Raw genomic sequence first — 19182 nt, forward strand, 5'->3', positions numbered from 1 at the left:
TTTATATACTAAAACAGAAGTAATATATTTTTAAGTCACTTTTTTAACATTTTATTCACGTTACAAATTTACTTTTACTTTAAATTTATAAATAATATAATTTATACCAAAATAATTTTAAACAATTTTTTAATGTTAAAAAAAAACATTTTTTTTAATTTTAAATTTATTTTCAAGTAATTCTAAATATATTTATTTTTTGTTTGACAAAAATATTTGGAATACAATCAATATATATATACTTATGTATTTTTAAAATTTAGTCAGCTTTATCCAATTTTTTTTGTTGGATTTTGCAAGACTAACAAATATGTTCTTTTCATGCTTAAGTTTACATAAACTTTTTAGTTTTTGCCTTTGATCTAAATTCTCAATTTATCTTAGGCATATTTAAAAGAGAATTTCAATACAAAAATGTTTTCGTACTACTGTAAAAAGTGTCAAGGTTTTTTCTACTATTTTGTGGAAACTATTTTGTTATAATAAATTTGTCAATTCCTCGTGTATTTCAAGAATTTTGAAAATATTTCTAATTCTGCCAAGTTGATAAATTTCTCGCAGCTCATTTGGATAATCATTTTTCAAAATATTTCAAATAGTTCTAGTATTCAAAAAGGTAAAGTTCTTAAATTTCTCTTCTACAAAATAAATTCCTATGCTGCAGCTCTGCTTTCGAATTTCATCTTATCTATGGTAGCTCCTTGTCTTGTTACCGTTTCCCATGGCCCAAGCAGACACCTGCCATCTGAGAGAGAGAGAGAGATGAAGTCTTGAAGCTTTAATGTGAGCAATTTTTATTGTGACTGCAACGAAATCGATATCAATATCGCGGCTATTAACCAAATCAGTGGAACGGCTATCGCGCGATAGACAACAATTTATGGAACTTGCCAGCAATAACAATTAATAAAATTAGAGGAAAAAAAATATAAAATAAAAAAAAGAAAATACTCAGCGCCGGCAGCTCTGGTGGCCAATGGAGCATTTGTGGAGCTCAGATTACGGCGCTATCAAAACTTAATCAAATGTGAGAGACGATAGACGAGACAAAAGAGAGGCATTGAGCATCTAGCATTGAGGAGAACTTCTCTGGAGTTCTGTCTGCTTCTTCTTATTCGATTTGGGATGCTATCTTAAAGAGCTGCAAACCGGCCGCAGCTGAACCCGTTAAAATAAGCAGTCGGAATTGCTATGGAAAGTCTGTTTAGAGTCTGGAGTCTAGACTGTAATCCTTTGGAGATCTTGTTGTGCGATAAACTTGGCTCTGCGTCTGATTAGTGTGGCCTAATGTGACAGCCAAGCGACGTTCCAGATGCAGTTCCTAACTGTAGTTACTTTTTCTCTCTCCTCCTCGCTCTTCCGCGTTGTCCATGCCTCTGTCTCGCTCTGTTTGAGTGATGTAATTGGAGCGGCAGCCAAGTATTGTTGACCAGCCCGGGCCTTGGCTTGCAACATAAATCAAGGTGCAACAACATGTTAGATGCCGACGCGGGGCAACTTGTTGAACAGGCCAACAAACCAAAACCAAAAGGAAAAACCGGCTGCTGCTGCTGTTGTTGTTGCCGTTGCTGTTGATGTTGCCAGCGCCCCCAACAACATTTTTTGTCCTTAGGTAATGCGATAGTTGGCACCCTTTCTATACCCTATATGCTATGAAAATGCACTTGGCATGGATAGCTTAAAATTGTGAAAATTTATGAAATCTCTTTCGCTTTCATCTGCCTGTGCAGCAAATGATTTTTTCTCTTAAGACTTTAGTAAATGCTTCGTCTGAAAGGATCGTTTATGGCTTTAGTTTTCATGTCCATGCTTAACTATGAATTGTTTTAACAAGTTTTATTTTGAATAATATATATTTATACTTTTTTACTTTTGGAATAAGTATGCTAAATAAAATATAATTAGTGAATAAAATGACTCATTTCACTATACCCATTGATATTTGATATTGATACAGATTTAATTTTGGCTGTTCTTTATTCAACTAATTGGAATCGAGCAATGATTCATACTCATACTCACTCTTTTACAAACTCATTCATTCATATGATATTTTAACAACTGAGTTTCTTCAGGAATTTTCTTTCTAATGAGATTGTTGAGTTTTAGCAAGTTTTTTGGTCAACATGCAACAGATTTATATAATATGTATATATATTATTATTTGCTTTCAATATATATAAGCTACTTCGTGGCTACTTCAATGAGCCTCAGCTCTAAGCTCTTAACCAATTTATCTCATAACTCTTAACCATGTTCTATTAATATCTCTATAAATAGCTGGGCCCAGCCGTTTATAGGATATCTTCTCGTAGAGCTCTTTTGTATGCTGCTCAGTGCATCATGTGCTGCTCCTGCTCCTGCCACAGCCTGACATATGCCGTTAAGATTTACGAGTATGTGTGTGTGAGTGTGAGTGTGCCTGCTTGTGTGTGACAGGGCAACGCCTTGCTTGAGTCCCGCGTGTGGTCCTCATTTAATTACAACTCAATGAGTTCGAACGAACTCGCCCAACAGGTGGTGTCCCCATAACTCCCCCCACAGAAATACGTACAAACGCAGCTACACTGAACACCTCATCACAAATGTCGAGGCACATGCATCAACTGCTGCCCAAATCACTTGACACAAAATGTTCTTTAACTGATTGAGCATTGACATTGAACTCTTCTTATATTGTTTTGTTTTTTTTTCTCATTCAAGTGTTATCAGAAACGATCGAAAAACACGAAAATATCTGATCGGAAACGCAGGCAGTTCGTGAGAATACCCCAAACGTTGACATATCTCAATAATCTGTTCAGAGTTGAAAAAAAGGGAAGGCGCATAAATGTCAAAAAAATAATCGGCTCGTATATCAAAAATGCATAAGTTTACCGTTAGATGATGCGTTAATCGCCTCAATTTTCAGCTCAATATTAGCTAATAGCTGTATGTGGGTTAAATGTTTGAGTTGGAGCTGCCTCTGGCCGCTGTTAAACGCCAAACTAATTAACTTTTGGTAACATCAAGAGCAAACGAGCATAGCCAGAGAACCGAATAATAAATACCCTGCTGCATTTGTCTAAGAGTGGTCTTAAAGCATGAAAGTCTTCTGCAGTTGACTAATTCTATTTCTGGCTATGTCTAAGCGATGTTACATATTTCATGTCTCAATTATAATGGCCTTAGCAAGAGTATAGCATGTGCTTGCCCTGAAGGCTGGCGCTAAGTTTGAGGGCCAAGTTAAAACAAATTTTTTCTGATTTACTTTTGGCTTCGCAATAAGGAGAAACGATGCGGCTGCAAGTCAAAAGCTAATTGAAACGACTTTATTACTACCAAAAATTGAACGTTTAAAATTGGGAAGAGATATAAACATATATAGCCGCAGGATATTTACAGCAGAGACAGAGCCAGAGCCAGAGCGAGAGAGAGAGAGAGAGAGCAAGGCGAAGGCGTCAACTGAAATTTTTATGTGCCAACGGATATTTATACGTTTTCATGGCTTACGAATTGTGTTTACCAAGTTGCAGGCGGGAAGGCTGGCGCTTGGTGGAGCCCGATGGCAATGCTGAAGTTTTACAACTTTCGCAGGAAATGTTGGCGAACCGAAAGGAAACACAATCCTTAACAATAAATATGAGTCAAAGATGAAACTAAAACAGAATTTAATAATTTACGAGCTCATGAATTGGTCGGAGAAAATCGAAACCCCATTTGGACGCCAGTCCCTGCGGACTTCGGGCGAACTGAAAACAATGCCAAGCCGTTCATAGAGCTCGCGATGCCACTTGCTGCATGTGGTGTCAACTGATCTGACTGCGGCTTGCAACGCTGACGCCAACTACACCTGTGCCACCTCTGCCCTCGGGACGCTGCAAAGGGCGGCCAGAACAAATCTCTGTTGAAATCGATATTTTTCTTTTGCGGCTGTGAACATTTCTATTGAATTTGATGGGTCGGTGAACCGGTTTTGATTTGAATCGCATTGCATTGATATCGAATTGGTATATATCTTTTTCCTTTTGTAAATATTTCGACATTTTTATTGATTCCATTGGCTGTGAGTCATTTGAGCTTTGGACTTGTTAAGCAATTGACGCAGCGATATTTGTGGAAGCGGGCGCATCATCGTTCATATTTTGGACATGCCCAATAAAAAGTACAAAATTAGCCAAAAATGCGTCAAATATTTTTGTTCGTTAGAAAAACCGCAGCGGTCTACGCTGCCAGGATTTAGAAATAGTTTTTGGAATTGCGTAAGTGGGAAACTTGTGTGAATTTGGGCACGTAGCACTTCAGCGTGACGTTGACCACATCGCAACGATTTGTCTGACTGGCATTTTTATATTAAACAAACAAATTTATTAGCAAAATCCATTGGAATTGCAACGAAAAGTTCTTCTAACACTTTAATTAAGCTTAATTAATTAATATACTTACTTAAATTAATTAATATACTTATACTTCATTTAATTCATTTGCTAAATTTATTATAGTTGGTATATGAAAATTCCATGTCGTTGTGAACTTTTTCAAATACGCGCCAATTACCCGCCAGACGCATACAACACTGTGTACTACTTTGCCTAGGTGGCAACACTCTACGTTCCTTACGTGACAAACATTTAACCAATTGGCTCTTACGTATTTTCTATTTGTCACTTCGTTTAGTTACTTCTTGCAAGCAAAGCGCTGAACTCATCAACAATGGCAAAGGTCGTAGCGCGACTAACGGTTAATGCATTTTTAACACAACAACACAGTGCGACAGTGTATAAATCGTGTTTCCGAAATGCCAGCACCCGACTTACAAATAAATACCAACCAAGGAATAATACACGACGTCTTATGGTGCTAGTGGGCGGCAGTTTCGTTTCATTGGCGGCACTGACTGCGATTATTCGTTTGCGAAGTGCCGCCAATACAGCGAATGCAATGCGAAAGAAGAGCCTGGTAAATAGTAACAAAGCAATAGACAATAGCTTACATGTGATAACAGTGCCTTAGTGTGAGTGTGTATACGTATGTGGAAAAGTCAATAAATGACCGTAAAAGACTCGCGCAGTTATTTTTAGCTTGGGGCAGCTTACGTTACGCAGCGCAGCCAGCTGTTGCGTTTGCCATAACGTAACATCTGAACAGCTGTTTAGCAGCTAATGCTTGTGCGTGTTTGTGTGTGTGTGTGAGGGTTGTGTGTTTGTCTTGGTCGCGGCATTCGCTGCGCTTATTAGTTTTGTTTGCTTAGATTGGCTTTTAATAAACAAAGTCAAAAAAAGTGGCTGGTTTACGCAGAACAACTTAATTGAGACGATTACTCATTGTGAACTAGCTGCGGGCCTTTGACGAAACAAATCAAATAAAAAAGTGGTTCACGGTCTTTATTGCCTTTTGGGGGCACCGTTTTCCATTTGTTGCTGTTATTGTTCTCGTTGTTGCGTGCTCAAGTTCATTGAACAACAATAAGCAACAACAACAACAACGAACTTGTCTTTCAACCTGTTGACATTGTCAGTTATTTTAGTGTTGTTAAACCTCAAAATGTTGTTGACTTGCCGTTGCGTGCACATTGTCGCCCTGATAAGCATTTTATGGTTGTTCCATTTACTCTAGGGTGTGAATAACTAATATTTGAATGAAGTGCTTTGCGTAATTAGTTGTCAAAGGTTGAGCAATGCCTAGAACATTTAGTTGGCTGGCGCTTTTGAGTGTTGTTTCGTGTTTAGTAATCAAATTTCTTGAGAAGTCGAACTGATTAATTTTACTTTCATGCACTCGTGCGGATCAGTAATACATTTGAAAGCTTGGGGAATAAATTAGTATTTTAATTTCAGAAAATTCTATAAAATATATTAGTTTCTCGCCCATATTTACCAATCATATGGGTTAATCCAGTCGGAACCGTTCTAGCTCAGGCCACAAGCTTTGCTTAAATAGAATATTATTAACTAAGTTAATATTCCGTAAAATAGAGCTTCGAGCTAGAATTCAGGTTTCTGTTAATGACTTGATGTGAATGCAGAAATATTGGAGACATAAGCTACAACAAAGTTACCGAAGCTTGTTTTAAATGTGAAAATGACTTAGAGCATAGCCAATGTCTTGACTTGTCAGTCTATTGAAACTCAGAAATCAAATAACTTAAAGTTTCGTATGAAGGTTTTCGTAATCCCCACGCTGATGAAATCAGATTTTGTTTTGTTTGATATTTTTAATCTGGCAATTAAAATGTGTGTTTTTTTTTAATCTCTTGTCAAAATGTTGATGAACAAATTATGATTAGATTTACCTTAAGTATTTGGGCTTAAGGTTTTAACGCTTCGCAGCTCATTGGGAGCTGTCTGCAGGGTATCTGCTAGAGTCTCGTTTTCTGGACATTTTAATATCCAAATTTACATGCCCATATCTTATACAATCTAAGTGCTCTTGAATATTTAATTGGCTTTGCATTAATTTCAACAAAAATGCCACACAACAAAAAATGCTTTATGAGCGGCAATTGAGCGCATGTTGTTTGCCACACACCTTGAAAATCTGACAAGTTATAATAATAATAATAATGAAAAGTGCATTTGGTTTAGTTGATAAAGTGTCTAAGTAGCTGCGAACTCCGCCCACGCACCTGACAACGTGCCCACAGAACGTATGCTGACACAAATGCCAGTTGCCACAAAATTTATCTATCAATCGATCTGGCTAGTGTGGATTTTGAGACACCCACTATAAGGCTGGCTGGCTGGCTGGCTGGCAGGCCCAATGCCAGACGCAGGCGTGGCTATGTTTCGGGCCGCAGCGTCCCTGACATGTGCCAAGTCCCTGAGCCACGTTATGACAACCACGACGACTGCCTCTCACGATGATGAATGAGTTTTAATTGTTGCCTATAAAATATATATAAAGCGCCTGCAAAGCGCCTGCAGCTCTCCTGGCTGGTCTCTGGATGATGTCAGCCGAAGTTATGAAGAATTAATACAAGATTCAGTTGCAGCGCGTGGGCGTGAATTGCTGCTGGCTGCTGCACATGTCTAACATTCAAATTGCGCACCGCTCTTTGTCTTATTGAGACCGATTCGAACTGGCTTAGGCTAGGGTATCATAGCAGTCTGCCTAGAGGCAAAAGTTCAAGTTTTTCAAATTCAATTTGATTTATTTATAAAAAAGTTTAAGTTTTACATTAGCTTAAAATGAGAATTAATCTAGATTCCTCGTACATACACCATACTTTAAGTTGAAGTTATTGTAATATCAATTATTGTTCATTCAAGCATTGTTTCAGCTATTTTCTGCATATTTTCATGTAAACAAAACTTTTATATCTCATTACTTTTGTACCCAACCTCTCATTCAAACAGCCAATATTATAGTCAGTCTGTCCCATCAATCATCAATTATCCATATAAATACTACAAATATGTAGAGTATTTGCTAGTCGTACACCAATAATTAGACCAGTTTTGCTAAGTTTTATTTTGGGGCACACAGGCCCCAGACAATCGACTTTTGCATATGGCCTGAAAATTGAGTCATTTCTTGGGGCGGCCACTGCCCACATTTTGTGTGTGTGGCATTAAATGTCAGATTTATGGAGCTTATGCCAATTTATTTTATAGCCATATACATGCATACGTCCGCATGGGTCGACCCCCAAAAAATCTTGTGACCAAATCAGTTTGGCACTTTATTGGCCCGAGCTGCTTAGCCAATGCTTAACGTGGGAATCCTGTCCAGGCCATCAATATTGCACTTTAAAGCCACATGCAGCAGACTGCAAATAAGCAAGGCGCATATATGTGGATATATATAACTGATGTATTCATAATAACATCGCGGTTCAAGTCGCGTTCAAGCATTAATCAAAACGTCACCAGACACACGGCCTGGTTTCCGATATCGATCGGTTATTTGTCGTCTGCATTTGCCGCCTTTGTGCGCCAGCTAAGGAAATTACTGGCGATCCAATCTGGCGCTGATTTATGCCCATTATATATACATGTATATCTGTGCATATGCATATCAAATTACCCAACGTTTCATCTTTTATCGCCTATCAATAAAGCATCGCGATGACACCGATCTGGAGAATGTTAAACTAACCGCACGCGAGCGACGCTTCATTAAGTTCGCTTCCGTGGAGTACGAGAATCAGCTGTACATGACACCACAAGATTTTCTGGAATCTGTCGTGGAACAGGAGCCCAGACGTGAGTGAAAATCATACCGAATTCTATCTAAATCCAGTTAATAATTTCATTGTTTTCAGCCCGACTAAAGCGGCGCGCGCTTAGCACCGATGAAGTTGAAAAATACAAAGATCAGACGCCTGCTGTCAAAAAGGGTTCCTCACATCTCTTTCGCAATCTCAGGGACAAGGGTAAATACTTCAAATAATATTATATTGTATTATGATATCAAAACTTCCTATTCAAACTAGGCATTGTTTCCTACACGGAGTACTTGTTCTTGCTTTCCGTTCTTACCAGTAAGTAGTGGACCACAGCCGAGCCAGATGTCTCTTCACATATTTTTAATATACTCCACAATATATATATAGTATTATTTAAGCTTGAACTAAATGTTATGTATGCCTTACAGAACCCAAGTCAGGCTTTCGCATCGCCTTCAACATGTTCGACACGGACGGCAATCAGCGTGTGGATAAGTCCGAGTTTCTTGTCGTAAGTAGTATATGAAGAAGGCAATATAATGTATGTGTATGTTTTAAATGTAACCAGTATTCGTGTGTTTTATTTGTAATCTTATACCATTTCATATATTTCATGTATATATTCAGATTATGTTTTTTATTTTGTAATATTATTTTACTTTTTATATTCTTATATTTATTTAATTTCTTTATATTTATATTTTATTCCATTTTTGTTGTTGTTAGCTATTCAATTTATTATTATATTTTATCATATATTTTTACTATTTTATTTGAATTTAACAGATTATTTCCATTTTGGCTGGCGCCATTAAGTCCATACAAGATGTGGAACCAAAGACCAAAGAACTTGTAAGATATATTCATTTATTGATTTATAATTATAATAATTTAATATTCTATCTAAATAGCCAGCGTTAGCTACAGGAGTTATCTTTTATTATAATTATATTTTTTATTTAATTGAATACCAATATTTTATTTAATAATATAATCCAGCTGCGGCGTTTAATACCCTTTGATGAGAAACCAACTCTGAAGGCTTTGCCAGTTTCACGACCCAAGGGTCTTGTAAGTCTACAAGAAATCGACAAAATAAAAAATTCTTATAGCTTCGCTTTCCAGCAGACAAAACTATGCTCGACGTTGTAAAATATGCCCGAAACGCATACGTAAAGGCTTAGCATAGTTACGTTAGTTAGACGTTACACGTTACACGTTACCTTACGTTACGTTCTTATATGTTATTTGACGATATGTTATTTTCAAAGCTGTATAATTGCTTATCACCTAGCCCGACTTTCTATTATTATATTATATTTTTATATGCTTTTAAATTGCATTGCGTTATGCACTTACGTTACGTTTCGTTTTGTTTCTTACGTTTTTACAATACCAAACCCCTTATGCCCTGTGCAACCAAACAACCTTACTAAACCTTACCTAACTGTTCTTCTCTCCAAATCTAACTACCCCCATAAACCTATCCAATCCAACGATTTGTATATAACCGAAAAATCCCAGATGGAGCGCATATTTAGCGGCGCTTGGAAAGAAAAACACGGCGATCAGACGCTAGATGAGTACGATTCCGACTCCGATTCCAATGAAAAGAAAGAAACTTCGCTCGAGGTAATGTTGAGCATGCGCTTGTTAACTGCAGTGTGACTAAACAGAATAAATATCTACCAAACCATATACTCTAAATATATGAATGCAAACTTGCAGCGCGATTATGTGGATGACAATGAGGGACTACAGCGACGTCATATGGTGGCCACCACCCTGCAGCTGCATCTGTTTGGCAAGCGCGGCACCGGGGTTATCAACTACGATCATTTCTATCGGTTCATGGACAATCTGCAGACGGAGGTGCTGGAACTGGAATTCAATGAATTCTCCAAGGGTCAAACCTTCATAACAGAGTTAGATTTTGCCAAGATCTTGCTGCGCTACACTTATCTGGCCACGGATGAGTACGATGTGTTCCTGGAGCGTTTGCTGCAGCGCGTCAAGGATGAAAAGGGCATTTCCTTTAATGATTTCCGAGACTTTTGTCATTTTCTCAATAATCTCGATGATTTTACCATTGCCATGCGTATGTACACACTGGCCGATCGCTCCATATCGAAGGGTGAGTCGAAAGTCCATATCTGTTTGCTACCAACAAGTTTTCAATTTCAAATTGTTGAACAGATGAATTTGCGCGCGCTGCCAAAATCTGTACGGGTTACAGCCTCAGTGAGCATTTGATTGATACGGTGTTTGCCATATTCGATGCGGATGGCGATGGCCTGCTGCATTATAAGGAGTTCATAGCCATTATGAAGGATCGCTTGCATCGCGGCTTCAGAGTAAGTGGTCGTTTCTTTGATTACAATGAGGCACTGGATGCATACGATGATCCCGAGTACCCCATGTTCCAAGCCTGGCGCCACAGTGTCTGTCGCCAACTGGACTACTACATTGACAGCGATGCATTGTGGCACTAAACTAAAACAGCTTTTGTTCCCGTTATCGCTTATGTATATGTGTGTGTGTATGTCTCTCTCATTTGTGTGTGTTTAATTTGTTTTAAGCTCTAATCATTTTTTGTGCTTAAGCTTGAATGTTCCTTATTTATGACTGTTCAGTTACTATATTCATTTGTATTGTCACCAATTGTTTAACGACTCAATTGGATTAAAGATTTATTTTTATTTTTAAGCTCGTAATTTGCCATAAACATATTAAAATTTACCTATGCACAATAAATAAATAAAAAATTTTTATTTGATGTTTATTATTACACTGATTTTATATACCTAATTTAATTGCTGAATGTTAGGGTATTGCTCGCAATTAATTAAGCTGTTTCATTAATTATTGTTACTCAGTTTAATTTATGCAAGAATACCCCAATTCATTTCAGAGTTTTTGCTTTTTTATTTTCTCACACATTTATCATCCATTCACGAGTGATCCCGTTCATTTGTTAATTTATTTGCTATTGTTGTTGTTGTTGTTGCTCATCAGCTAATCAAATATTTTTGTTATGCCAAAACTTTTGTTATTGTTGACAAACCCGACTCACGTGCCCATACGTATAGTTAAAGCCCAGGTCTAAAGTTTCAGTTAAGTCAATGTGTGGCAAATATTCTCGTGCTTTTTGTTATTTCCTAGCAAGATGCTGATATCATTGAGATGAGGTGTAAAAAACCTAAAGATAAAACCGCTGCCCAAGCAAAGGTTGGTTCAAGATGGTATGGAACCCCCAGTTTATTTTCGATTCAGCGTCTCACACACTTGTCGTATCTCCCACTATTGTGCACTATAACTATCTTTTGATTAGACCCTTTTTTCCCTATTAAACTAATCAAGAAACTATTGCCTTACAGTCTACGGCCAAGTCGGAGGGCTGGGATGCATTCAAGCACTGTTTGCAACATGAAATGATAGCCCTCAAGAAGCCTTCCTATTAGATGCCAGAGCAGCTCTGTTGATATGAAGAAAGCTTGACTACGCCAAAGTGAAACAAAAACAAAAGGAACCATGATATCTAACCAAATTCTAGTTACAAATTATTTTCTTCTAAAGAAACAAAACCATAATCTCTTGTTCTAGCTCAAAGTACATAAAAACTCTATTTATGATTGTTAATTTATTAAAAAGTTACTTATTTACACAACTGATATGAATAAAAATCCTACAATTTGTTAGACGATTTCACATTTTATATACATAGTTATAGTTTGCGGTTGTTAAGTTGCATTTTCAATTTAAGCCAAGCAACACCGGGTAGTGTTATAAAATAAGTTAAGCTATGTTGAATTTGAATCGAAATATGACAAAAGAAATTTCAGAAAGTCAGAAGTTAAGGTATTTAGCAGTTACGTCGAATTTGATTTTGATATTGATTTTAAGTGCGTTCGAAGTTACGTTTTTTGGCACACTTCATATAATAATACAAGTTTTTTATACAGTTAAATAATTATTTTTTATTAAACTTATCAAAATGCAAACAAGGCTGTTAAGGGATATAGAAATGTGCATAGGAAAAGAATCTTGTTTTGCTGTTATTAAATGTTTAATACTAAGTGCATTTCTTTTTGAATAAGAATAGCTATACGTGAATATTCATCCACTCTCAATATCGGTAGCTCTTTCTTGTGAGTCTCTTAATTATATATTTATATAGGCATATAAAACTTGCACTATTTTCTATATAAATTTGCACTTGGGCATTAAAACAGAACTACATAAAATTATCACAGTTAAATTGCGTGCATTAGAAAGATACACTTTTCATATCGTTTCAGTTGCCTAGACTTATCATACAATCTTTATATATATATATATTTATATATAAAATAAATTTAGCTTTTATCCTTCGCATGAGTTTTCGAATCAGTACGGCTTAGATAGATTTAGCTAAAAAATCTAAAATGAAATCGGGGAATTATTTTGGAATAGTCGCATAAAAGAATTGCACAATTAATTTAAAATAGTTACTACTAATTATAATTAAAATAATATTACTAATTATAATAAAAGTTCAACTAGTAAAGTATCTATAGTTTCAATTCTAATCCGTCGTAGTCGACGGCAGTGTCCAGCTAACGAACTTATCCTTCTCCTGCTCCTTGGCACCCGCTGCATAATTTCGATTAGTCGGCTTGGGACGTCTAAACTGAAAATTGGCAAAAACATCGCGTTTGGCCATATCAGCATCGAGTGCCTGCGTATCCGGCTCTATATTCCGTTGCAGCCCCACGCCGGGCATCAGTTCCTCATTTGGAACTTTACGAAAGTTGTAAGCACCCTTGCGTTGCTTAACCTTTTGCTGCTGCTGCAACTGGATCAGTGATAACTGCGGCGGCGCCGGCGGCGTTTTTTTTGGACTGCTCATTTTCGGCAACGGTTTGGGATCACGCATTAGCATGGGAAACAGTGCATCATCAGCATCAAAGTACCAAGGACGCGAAAAGTGGTAACCGACGCTGTAGTAGGGCTTGAAGATGGGCTCGTTCGAGCAAATACTGAATGCATGATAAGCATGCGAGATGAGCTGCGGAAAGCGTTCCACCCAGTAGTTAGTGAACTCGTGTGGTATACAGCCAAGCAGCTCCTGTGCCTCAAGCGTTAGCTCGTGGTAGTGATGCTTTTTATTACGCAACGCGCGCAATAAGTCGCGCACACTGGCGCCCATATATCCGCGATATTTTCTCAAATCATCTGTAATCAATGGATCTAAATGCAAGTTCCAATCGTCAAGAACAACTATACGTCCATTCTTCTCCAATGATTTGAGTGGCTCGGTATGAAATTGCAGCTTCTCCACACGATCACTAACATCCTGCAAAAAGCTGAGCATTTTCGGCTCATCCCAGAAGAGAGGGTGATTACCAATGCAGCGGGCCGGCGGTCGCGACTGTGGATCCTTGTGTATCATATCTGATATAAGCTGCTCCGCCAATACCTACAGAAAGGATTTTAATAAGTGTATGTCGAATACTTGATGCTGTTCAGAACTTACAATTCTGCTATGTTCAGCTTCATCTCCGGCGCGCAACTTGGACAAGTTGTATTCGTACGAAAGTATATTAGCCTGCCGTTTGAGGTTGTCACCAAAAGCATGATGACCACCGCTCAGCACATAGTAGTAAACACAGCCGAGCGAGAAAATGTCTACAGCTGTGGTCTGTAAGAAACAGAAATCGAACTCATGAGCATTCCGTTCAAGTCTATGTATGCAATAGGACTTACGGTTCGCTGAGCACGCATCATCTCTGGGGCAATCCAGCCATCGGTGCCTGTAACGCCCGAGCGACGCGAAAAACTGGTGCGTCCAAAGTTAAGCTTTTTGCACAGTCCAAAGTCCGAAATCATAACGCGCACCTTGCCTTTGGGATCGGGCAGCGACAGAAGTACATTCTGTGGTTTTATATCACGATGAACTGCAAGGAAATGAACAGTAAGAATTGAACTAACCAATATCATAATATAGATAAAGTGCAACTAACCTATATCTAGAGAATGTAGATGACTAAGTCCAGCTGCTGCCTGCACCAGAACTTGCCAAATATCAATATGCTGACGAAGCTCCATCGAACGATCGCCCTCGGTGTAATCCTGCAGAGTGGCGTCGCACAGCTCAACGGCTATATAACGAAACTGACGATCCTGTTCTGTGCAAAAGTAACGCACCACATTCTCATGTGCATCCGATTCGCGCAGTAAGGCCACCTCGCGATCTGCAAAGGTGAAGCATTCCGGAAGCAAACGCTTAACAGCCACAAAACGCTCCTCGAAGTTGCCCTTAAAAACGAAGGTACCCTCGCAACCCTTGCCCAAGACGTCATTAGAATTGAAACTAATTTTGCCAACACGTACATGTCCATTGCCCAGATCAAGTAGATCCTGAGTACTGATGTTGCTGCCATTGCTTCCAGTGCTACCATTGGTGCTGCTGTTTATGGCCTGCTGAGCCATTGTCTTGGATCCATTTTCGCTCTGTTTCTGCAACTCTCGCATGGTGCTACACGTATACCAAAAGAGCGCAACCATGCCTAGGACAATTACAATCAATATTTGATGAACCTTGCCACTGGGATGTTCCATGAACCATTCATTAATAAACGCCTGTACCTTGTTGCTATTGGCCAAAATTATGGTCTTGGTGCGATTAATGGTGTTCGAGCGTGCTGGCTCAATGCTAATCTCAACCACGTTCGGATCTGTTTGCACACCAATATCCGCAGCATTCTTTTCATTGTTGGCCAACAGGCCATAACCATCGTTGTAGTTATGTATTGTGGCCAAACTTTGCACATCTTTGCCAGCAGAAGGTGTTGGAGATAAATGCAAATTGCCCTTGTTGACCTCATTGGGCATGTTATAGTGGCCCAACATAATGCCCGGATTTTCTTGTAGTACGTCATTGATGTAAACGGTGCGCGGATCATTACCCTGTTCATTATTTAACTCCACAGCTGGTCCATCGAGCAATTTGATGGGCGGCGTTGTAGATATACGTGGTGTATTCTTATTTACCAGCGACGGAAGAGCATAGAGGCCACGTTGATGCTCGCCCACATACAAAGATTGACTGCAAAAGGAGAGCGTAAGTCTTTTCTAAAAATCAAATGTATTTAGACGTGTGTGTTGCTTACAATAGTTTAACCGTATTAACATTGCCCGTCTTGGACTCCTCTAGAATAGCATCATAGGCCTCATCGGAGACTGTGGTAAATGGTACGCTTAGCAGCCCATCGGGACCTAGCAGAAAGGCAGCTACAACGGGACTGTTCAGATCACGTTGCCATAAAAATTTGCCCTGCTTACGATCGAGGGTAACAATGTGGCCATTGCTGGTGGTGGTCAAATGAATATATTCTATAAATAAATCAATTACATTTATGACTTGCAATACATTGAATTGTACAAATTATTACCATATTCCTTGGCTAGTTCTGGCGGGGCGCTGAGCGCATTGTAGTCGTAAAAGGTAATATTCCAGGGCTTGGCATTCTTATCCTTGGCCTGGCTGTCGTACATCATGACCGTGTACTGTGTGCGTCCCAAGTAAATGGCACGTGATGTGGCCCAACCAATGTGCTCACCGTCATTGCCATCCATTTGAGCATCGCCAAATCCCATCACTTTCTCACGCCTACCTGTTTTTGGATCGACCATGTACCAGGTGTCGCTCTTCTTACCCGAATACAAAATGCCATCGGATGAGCGACACGGCGCATTGGCCACCAATTGCGGTATAGTATAGGGTAGCTTCTTCAAGCTACCCATTTGTCCAAGCTGATAAATACTGCCATCTCTAGGATCTGGCAGATAATGTGGTACCTGTACATTTTGCTGCGGTTCCGCCACAATAGGAGGATCTGAAACAGAGAATATAAATTTATAATTCAAGCTCTTTAATACTATAAATAAGCAGCGAAAAAGTTGGACCAAATTTAAGCATTATCTTTTATTGATATAAGAAATGACAAAACACTTGAGCACATATTTACCATAGCCAGTGCATGGGCGTATGGTTTTTTGTGCAATCATTCCTTATCTTTATCTATATATATAGATATTTTATAACGAATTTAAAGAGGCTTTCCAATTTCAAAAAGGAAACCTTTAAAATTCATATAGAAAATTTCTTTCAACATTGACTAGCTAACGTAAACAATTGAAAATAGTAACTGTTAAGCACAAAGAGTGAGTTATTGGCCGTGACAACAATATCGAATATAATTTGTCAAAATGCCTGAAAGTCTTTTGTAATGCCTTACAATCATCAACAATGTGTTATTACTGTATATTAACACTGCATTTTTGTTGTAGTTTGTAGAAAAATTTACTTGTTGCGGGTAGTCGGCAACAAGAATTGAGCGTCGAACAATCCGACGTTTGGCTTTATCAACACTTGGCTGCGCGCGCATTTCTCGTGCTGAGCCTTATCACCAAAGTAACCAACAGCACGCCGATGATAATTAATGAAAATACATTGTAGAGTGGCAGAGTGAGAGATATATATAGAGAGAGGAAGAAAGGTGTACTTTATTTTGTGGCAACCATTTCTCTCCAGCAGGTCATTTAACTCGCCTCGGCGGGCACTCTAATTAGCAACTCGCTTCTAACCAAAGACTGCTCCGCTTAGAGCATGTGATGAGGTAATAGTCCACAGCCATATCTAGACAATCAATCAATAATATTCAAAATTATAGTAAAAGCTCTATTGAATGAACACCTACTACCCTGACTCGCTTCACGGTATACGCCGCAGTACTTGCACATTTGCTATGGCTGACTGATTATAATAAATAATGCAAGACTAATCTTCCTATAGTATTTATAAACTCGTTACATATCATGTTTATGAAGTAAGCGGTTCCATTTATAATCAACTATTCAATAATTAAAATACTAGAACTTGCTTGCTAGCAAAATCGAGCTCGGATGTTCTACACATGTGTTTTTTCAAGTTATAAAAATTCCAGGAAATAAAAAGTCGAAACAGAAATACCGCGTTAAATTTTCGACTTGTAGTACATTATATAGACTTTTATTATATTTAGTATATATATATGTATCTACATATGTTCCTATAGTCTATTAAATACATATTTTTATAGACTTATCGCAACAAGCCATCTCTTTGTGGGCGTATCTTTTTCTGCTGTACCGGATGATGATTGTGGAGTAAATAATAAATAATTGTTAGGATTTTGCGAGATAACCAACGAACGGGACAGTTGGGTTCTATATTTGATAATGCAAATTCTGTCACGCAATCAGTATAGAAACAAGAAAAAATAAATAAGTATTTATAGCAATATTTTAGCGTGCGCCAAACATAAAGACAAAAGCAACAACTCAAATATAAAGATATGTATTTTTCCGTTGACGAAAATTAAACAAGTAAGTAAACAATTGGCTATAAACACGCATTGAGCTAATGTGTATAATGTATATCAAGAACAATTAGCAATCTTTATGTGCATGTTGTACACTGAGTTATTGGAAACAACAGATTTATGCATGGCATAAATACAGTACATATTTATAGGGCGCATTAGTGGCATTCTGCCTAATCAGACAGGTACATTTATAATGAAACACTTCTAATAGACCATTAATTTACTCCAAGACACCTGGCTACTGGCCATAAGCACGAAGAACAAAAACCGAAAATATTTTTAATAACAGACGGCAATATCGCATCGAATTTAATTGAAGGAACTAGGCACACATACTTTTGTGTTGCGAGCGTGGCTCGTCTAGATTACGCATTTACACAGCCGCAAGCACATATAGACATACTCTCGTATTCAAGACTGCATACATACATACATACATACATCGTGTGCTTCGTTATCAGTTGAAAACAAAAACACAACACAATATAACGGCGCATTGGCGAGAGCAAAAGTGTAATTAGAGTAAAGCAACAGCATCGTCGCCGGTTGTTACTGCTCTGGCATATAGTATGCTTTCTATAATATATACACATGCATTTATGTACACATATATATTTTGTTGTTTTCGTACAATGAGCTCATCAAAGTGTAATTCACTTTACTTTATGCTACACTTTTCGCAACTATGGCGAAATGCCTTAAAATGCAACAGATTTTCTTTATTTTTACTAGTTTTGGGGTCGTTGCGTTGCCGGTGAGCAGGTTGTGGAGAGCGGGAGAGTTGCCATATGCTTAATGTCTCACACACACTCTTAGCACGAAAGAGAGTGACAGACGATGTAAAATGAGGTTACCTTTTACGATTGCATTTCAAACACCACAACTAAAACTTTGAAACGGTAATGGTCTCCTGTGTACTTGTGTGCGTGAGTGTGTCACTTAATTATACTTATACATATATAGATATGTTTGTGCGTGTAATTACCATCTGCTATTGTCCAGCGTATTTCGCTTGTTATCGGATCGATTGCCGTTAGCCCGCCACCCAGCGTGGAGAATACCATCAACGCCTCCTCGTCGCGGGCAAGGTCTGTGCAATCCTACAGTGGAGAAACGAAGAACCAATTCGTTAATTGTCATCAACTATTTATTTGATTAGCCACACTAAAATGCCCGCATTATGCTTATTGCCTCCTCTTACCGCTTTTTCTTCGGCACTGCTCACAACTTCTGCTGAGTCGGCGTTTGTACCTGTAGTTTGTTTTGCTGCTGATGCAATAACGCTACTCAATAGCAAAAAAAACGCGCAACAACAAACGAAGTATTTCATTTTGCAAAATCTATATGATATCGACTTAATTCTTCTTGTTGTGGTTAACATCGCGCGATCAACAGCGGAAAAATATATGTATATATTATACGTTTAATAATTGATGCACTTCGCAATTACTTGCAGTTAGTTGAATGTATCATATTTTCACAAATCTTTTTTTCTTTTCTTTAATTTGACACTACACACACACTTGCATTGGATTACATTAACTGCGTATTTCTTTCATTCGTCATTGTTGCGTAGAGTTATACTGTTCGAGAGCGTATGAGCAAGAAAATTGCTCAGCAAACTCAATT

At 38.2% G+C, this 19182-nt stretch overlaps 2 protein-coding genes across 10 annotated transcripts; one reads left to right on the top strand and one right to left on the bottom strand.

The window, feature by feature from the left end:
• The first annotated feature begins 4611 nt into the window (after positions 1–4611).
• Positions 4612–11799, top strand: LOC111596689 (calcium uptake protein 3, mitochondrial). Of its 9 annotated transcripts, XM_030222800.1 has the most exons (11): positions 4612–4938; positions 8039–8183; positions 8243–8353; positions 8414–8461; positions 8575–8657; positions 8933–8998; positions 9146–9217; positions 9671–9778; positions 9875–10280; positions 10343–10500; positions 11524–11799. In XM_030222800.1, exons 1-11 carry the CDS (start codon positions 4693–4695, stop codon positions 11605–11607), a joined length of 1527 nt encoding a protein of 508 aa, XP_030078660.1. In that variant the 5' UTR covers positions 4612–4692; the 3' UTR covers positions 11608–11799. The 9 variants fall into 9 exon arrangements, with proteins under 9 accessions (XP_030078660.1, XP_030078665.1, XP_030078663.1 ...); XM_030222805.1 differs by lacking the exon at positions 9671–9778; XM_030222803.1 differs by lacking the exon at positions 9146–9217 and having other exon boundaries at positions 11524–11797.
• Positions 11800–12559: 760 nt separating this feature from the next.
• Positions 12560–19160, bottom strand: LOC111596698 (serine/threonine-protein kinase/endoribonuclease IRE1). Its single transcript, XM_023311016.2, has 8 exons — positions 18755–19160; positions 18539–18653; positions 15580–16023; positions 15298–15520; positions 14149–15233; positions 13892–14082; positions 13662–13826; positions 12560–13604 (listed from the first exon to the last, which is right to left on the bottom strand). The coding sequence occupies exons 1-8, from the start codon at positions 18932–18934 to the stop codon at positions 12711–12713; spliced, it is 3297 nt and encodes a 1098-aa protein (XP_023166784.2). The 5' UTR covers positions 18935–19160; the 3' UTR covers positions 12560–12710.
• Positions 19161–19182: the final 22 nt, after the last annotated feature.

The sequence above is a fragment of the Drosophila hydei genome, unplaced genomic scaffold (assembly GCF_003285905.1).
Source record: "Drosophila hydei strain 15085-1641.00,03,60 unplaced genomic scaffold, DhydRS2 tig00000063-arrow-pilon, whole genome shotgun sequence".
Classification (NCBI taxonomy): Eukaryota; Metazoa; Arthropoda; class Insecta; order Diptera; family Drosophilidae; genus Drosophila; species Drosophila hydei.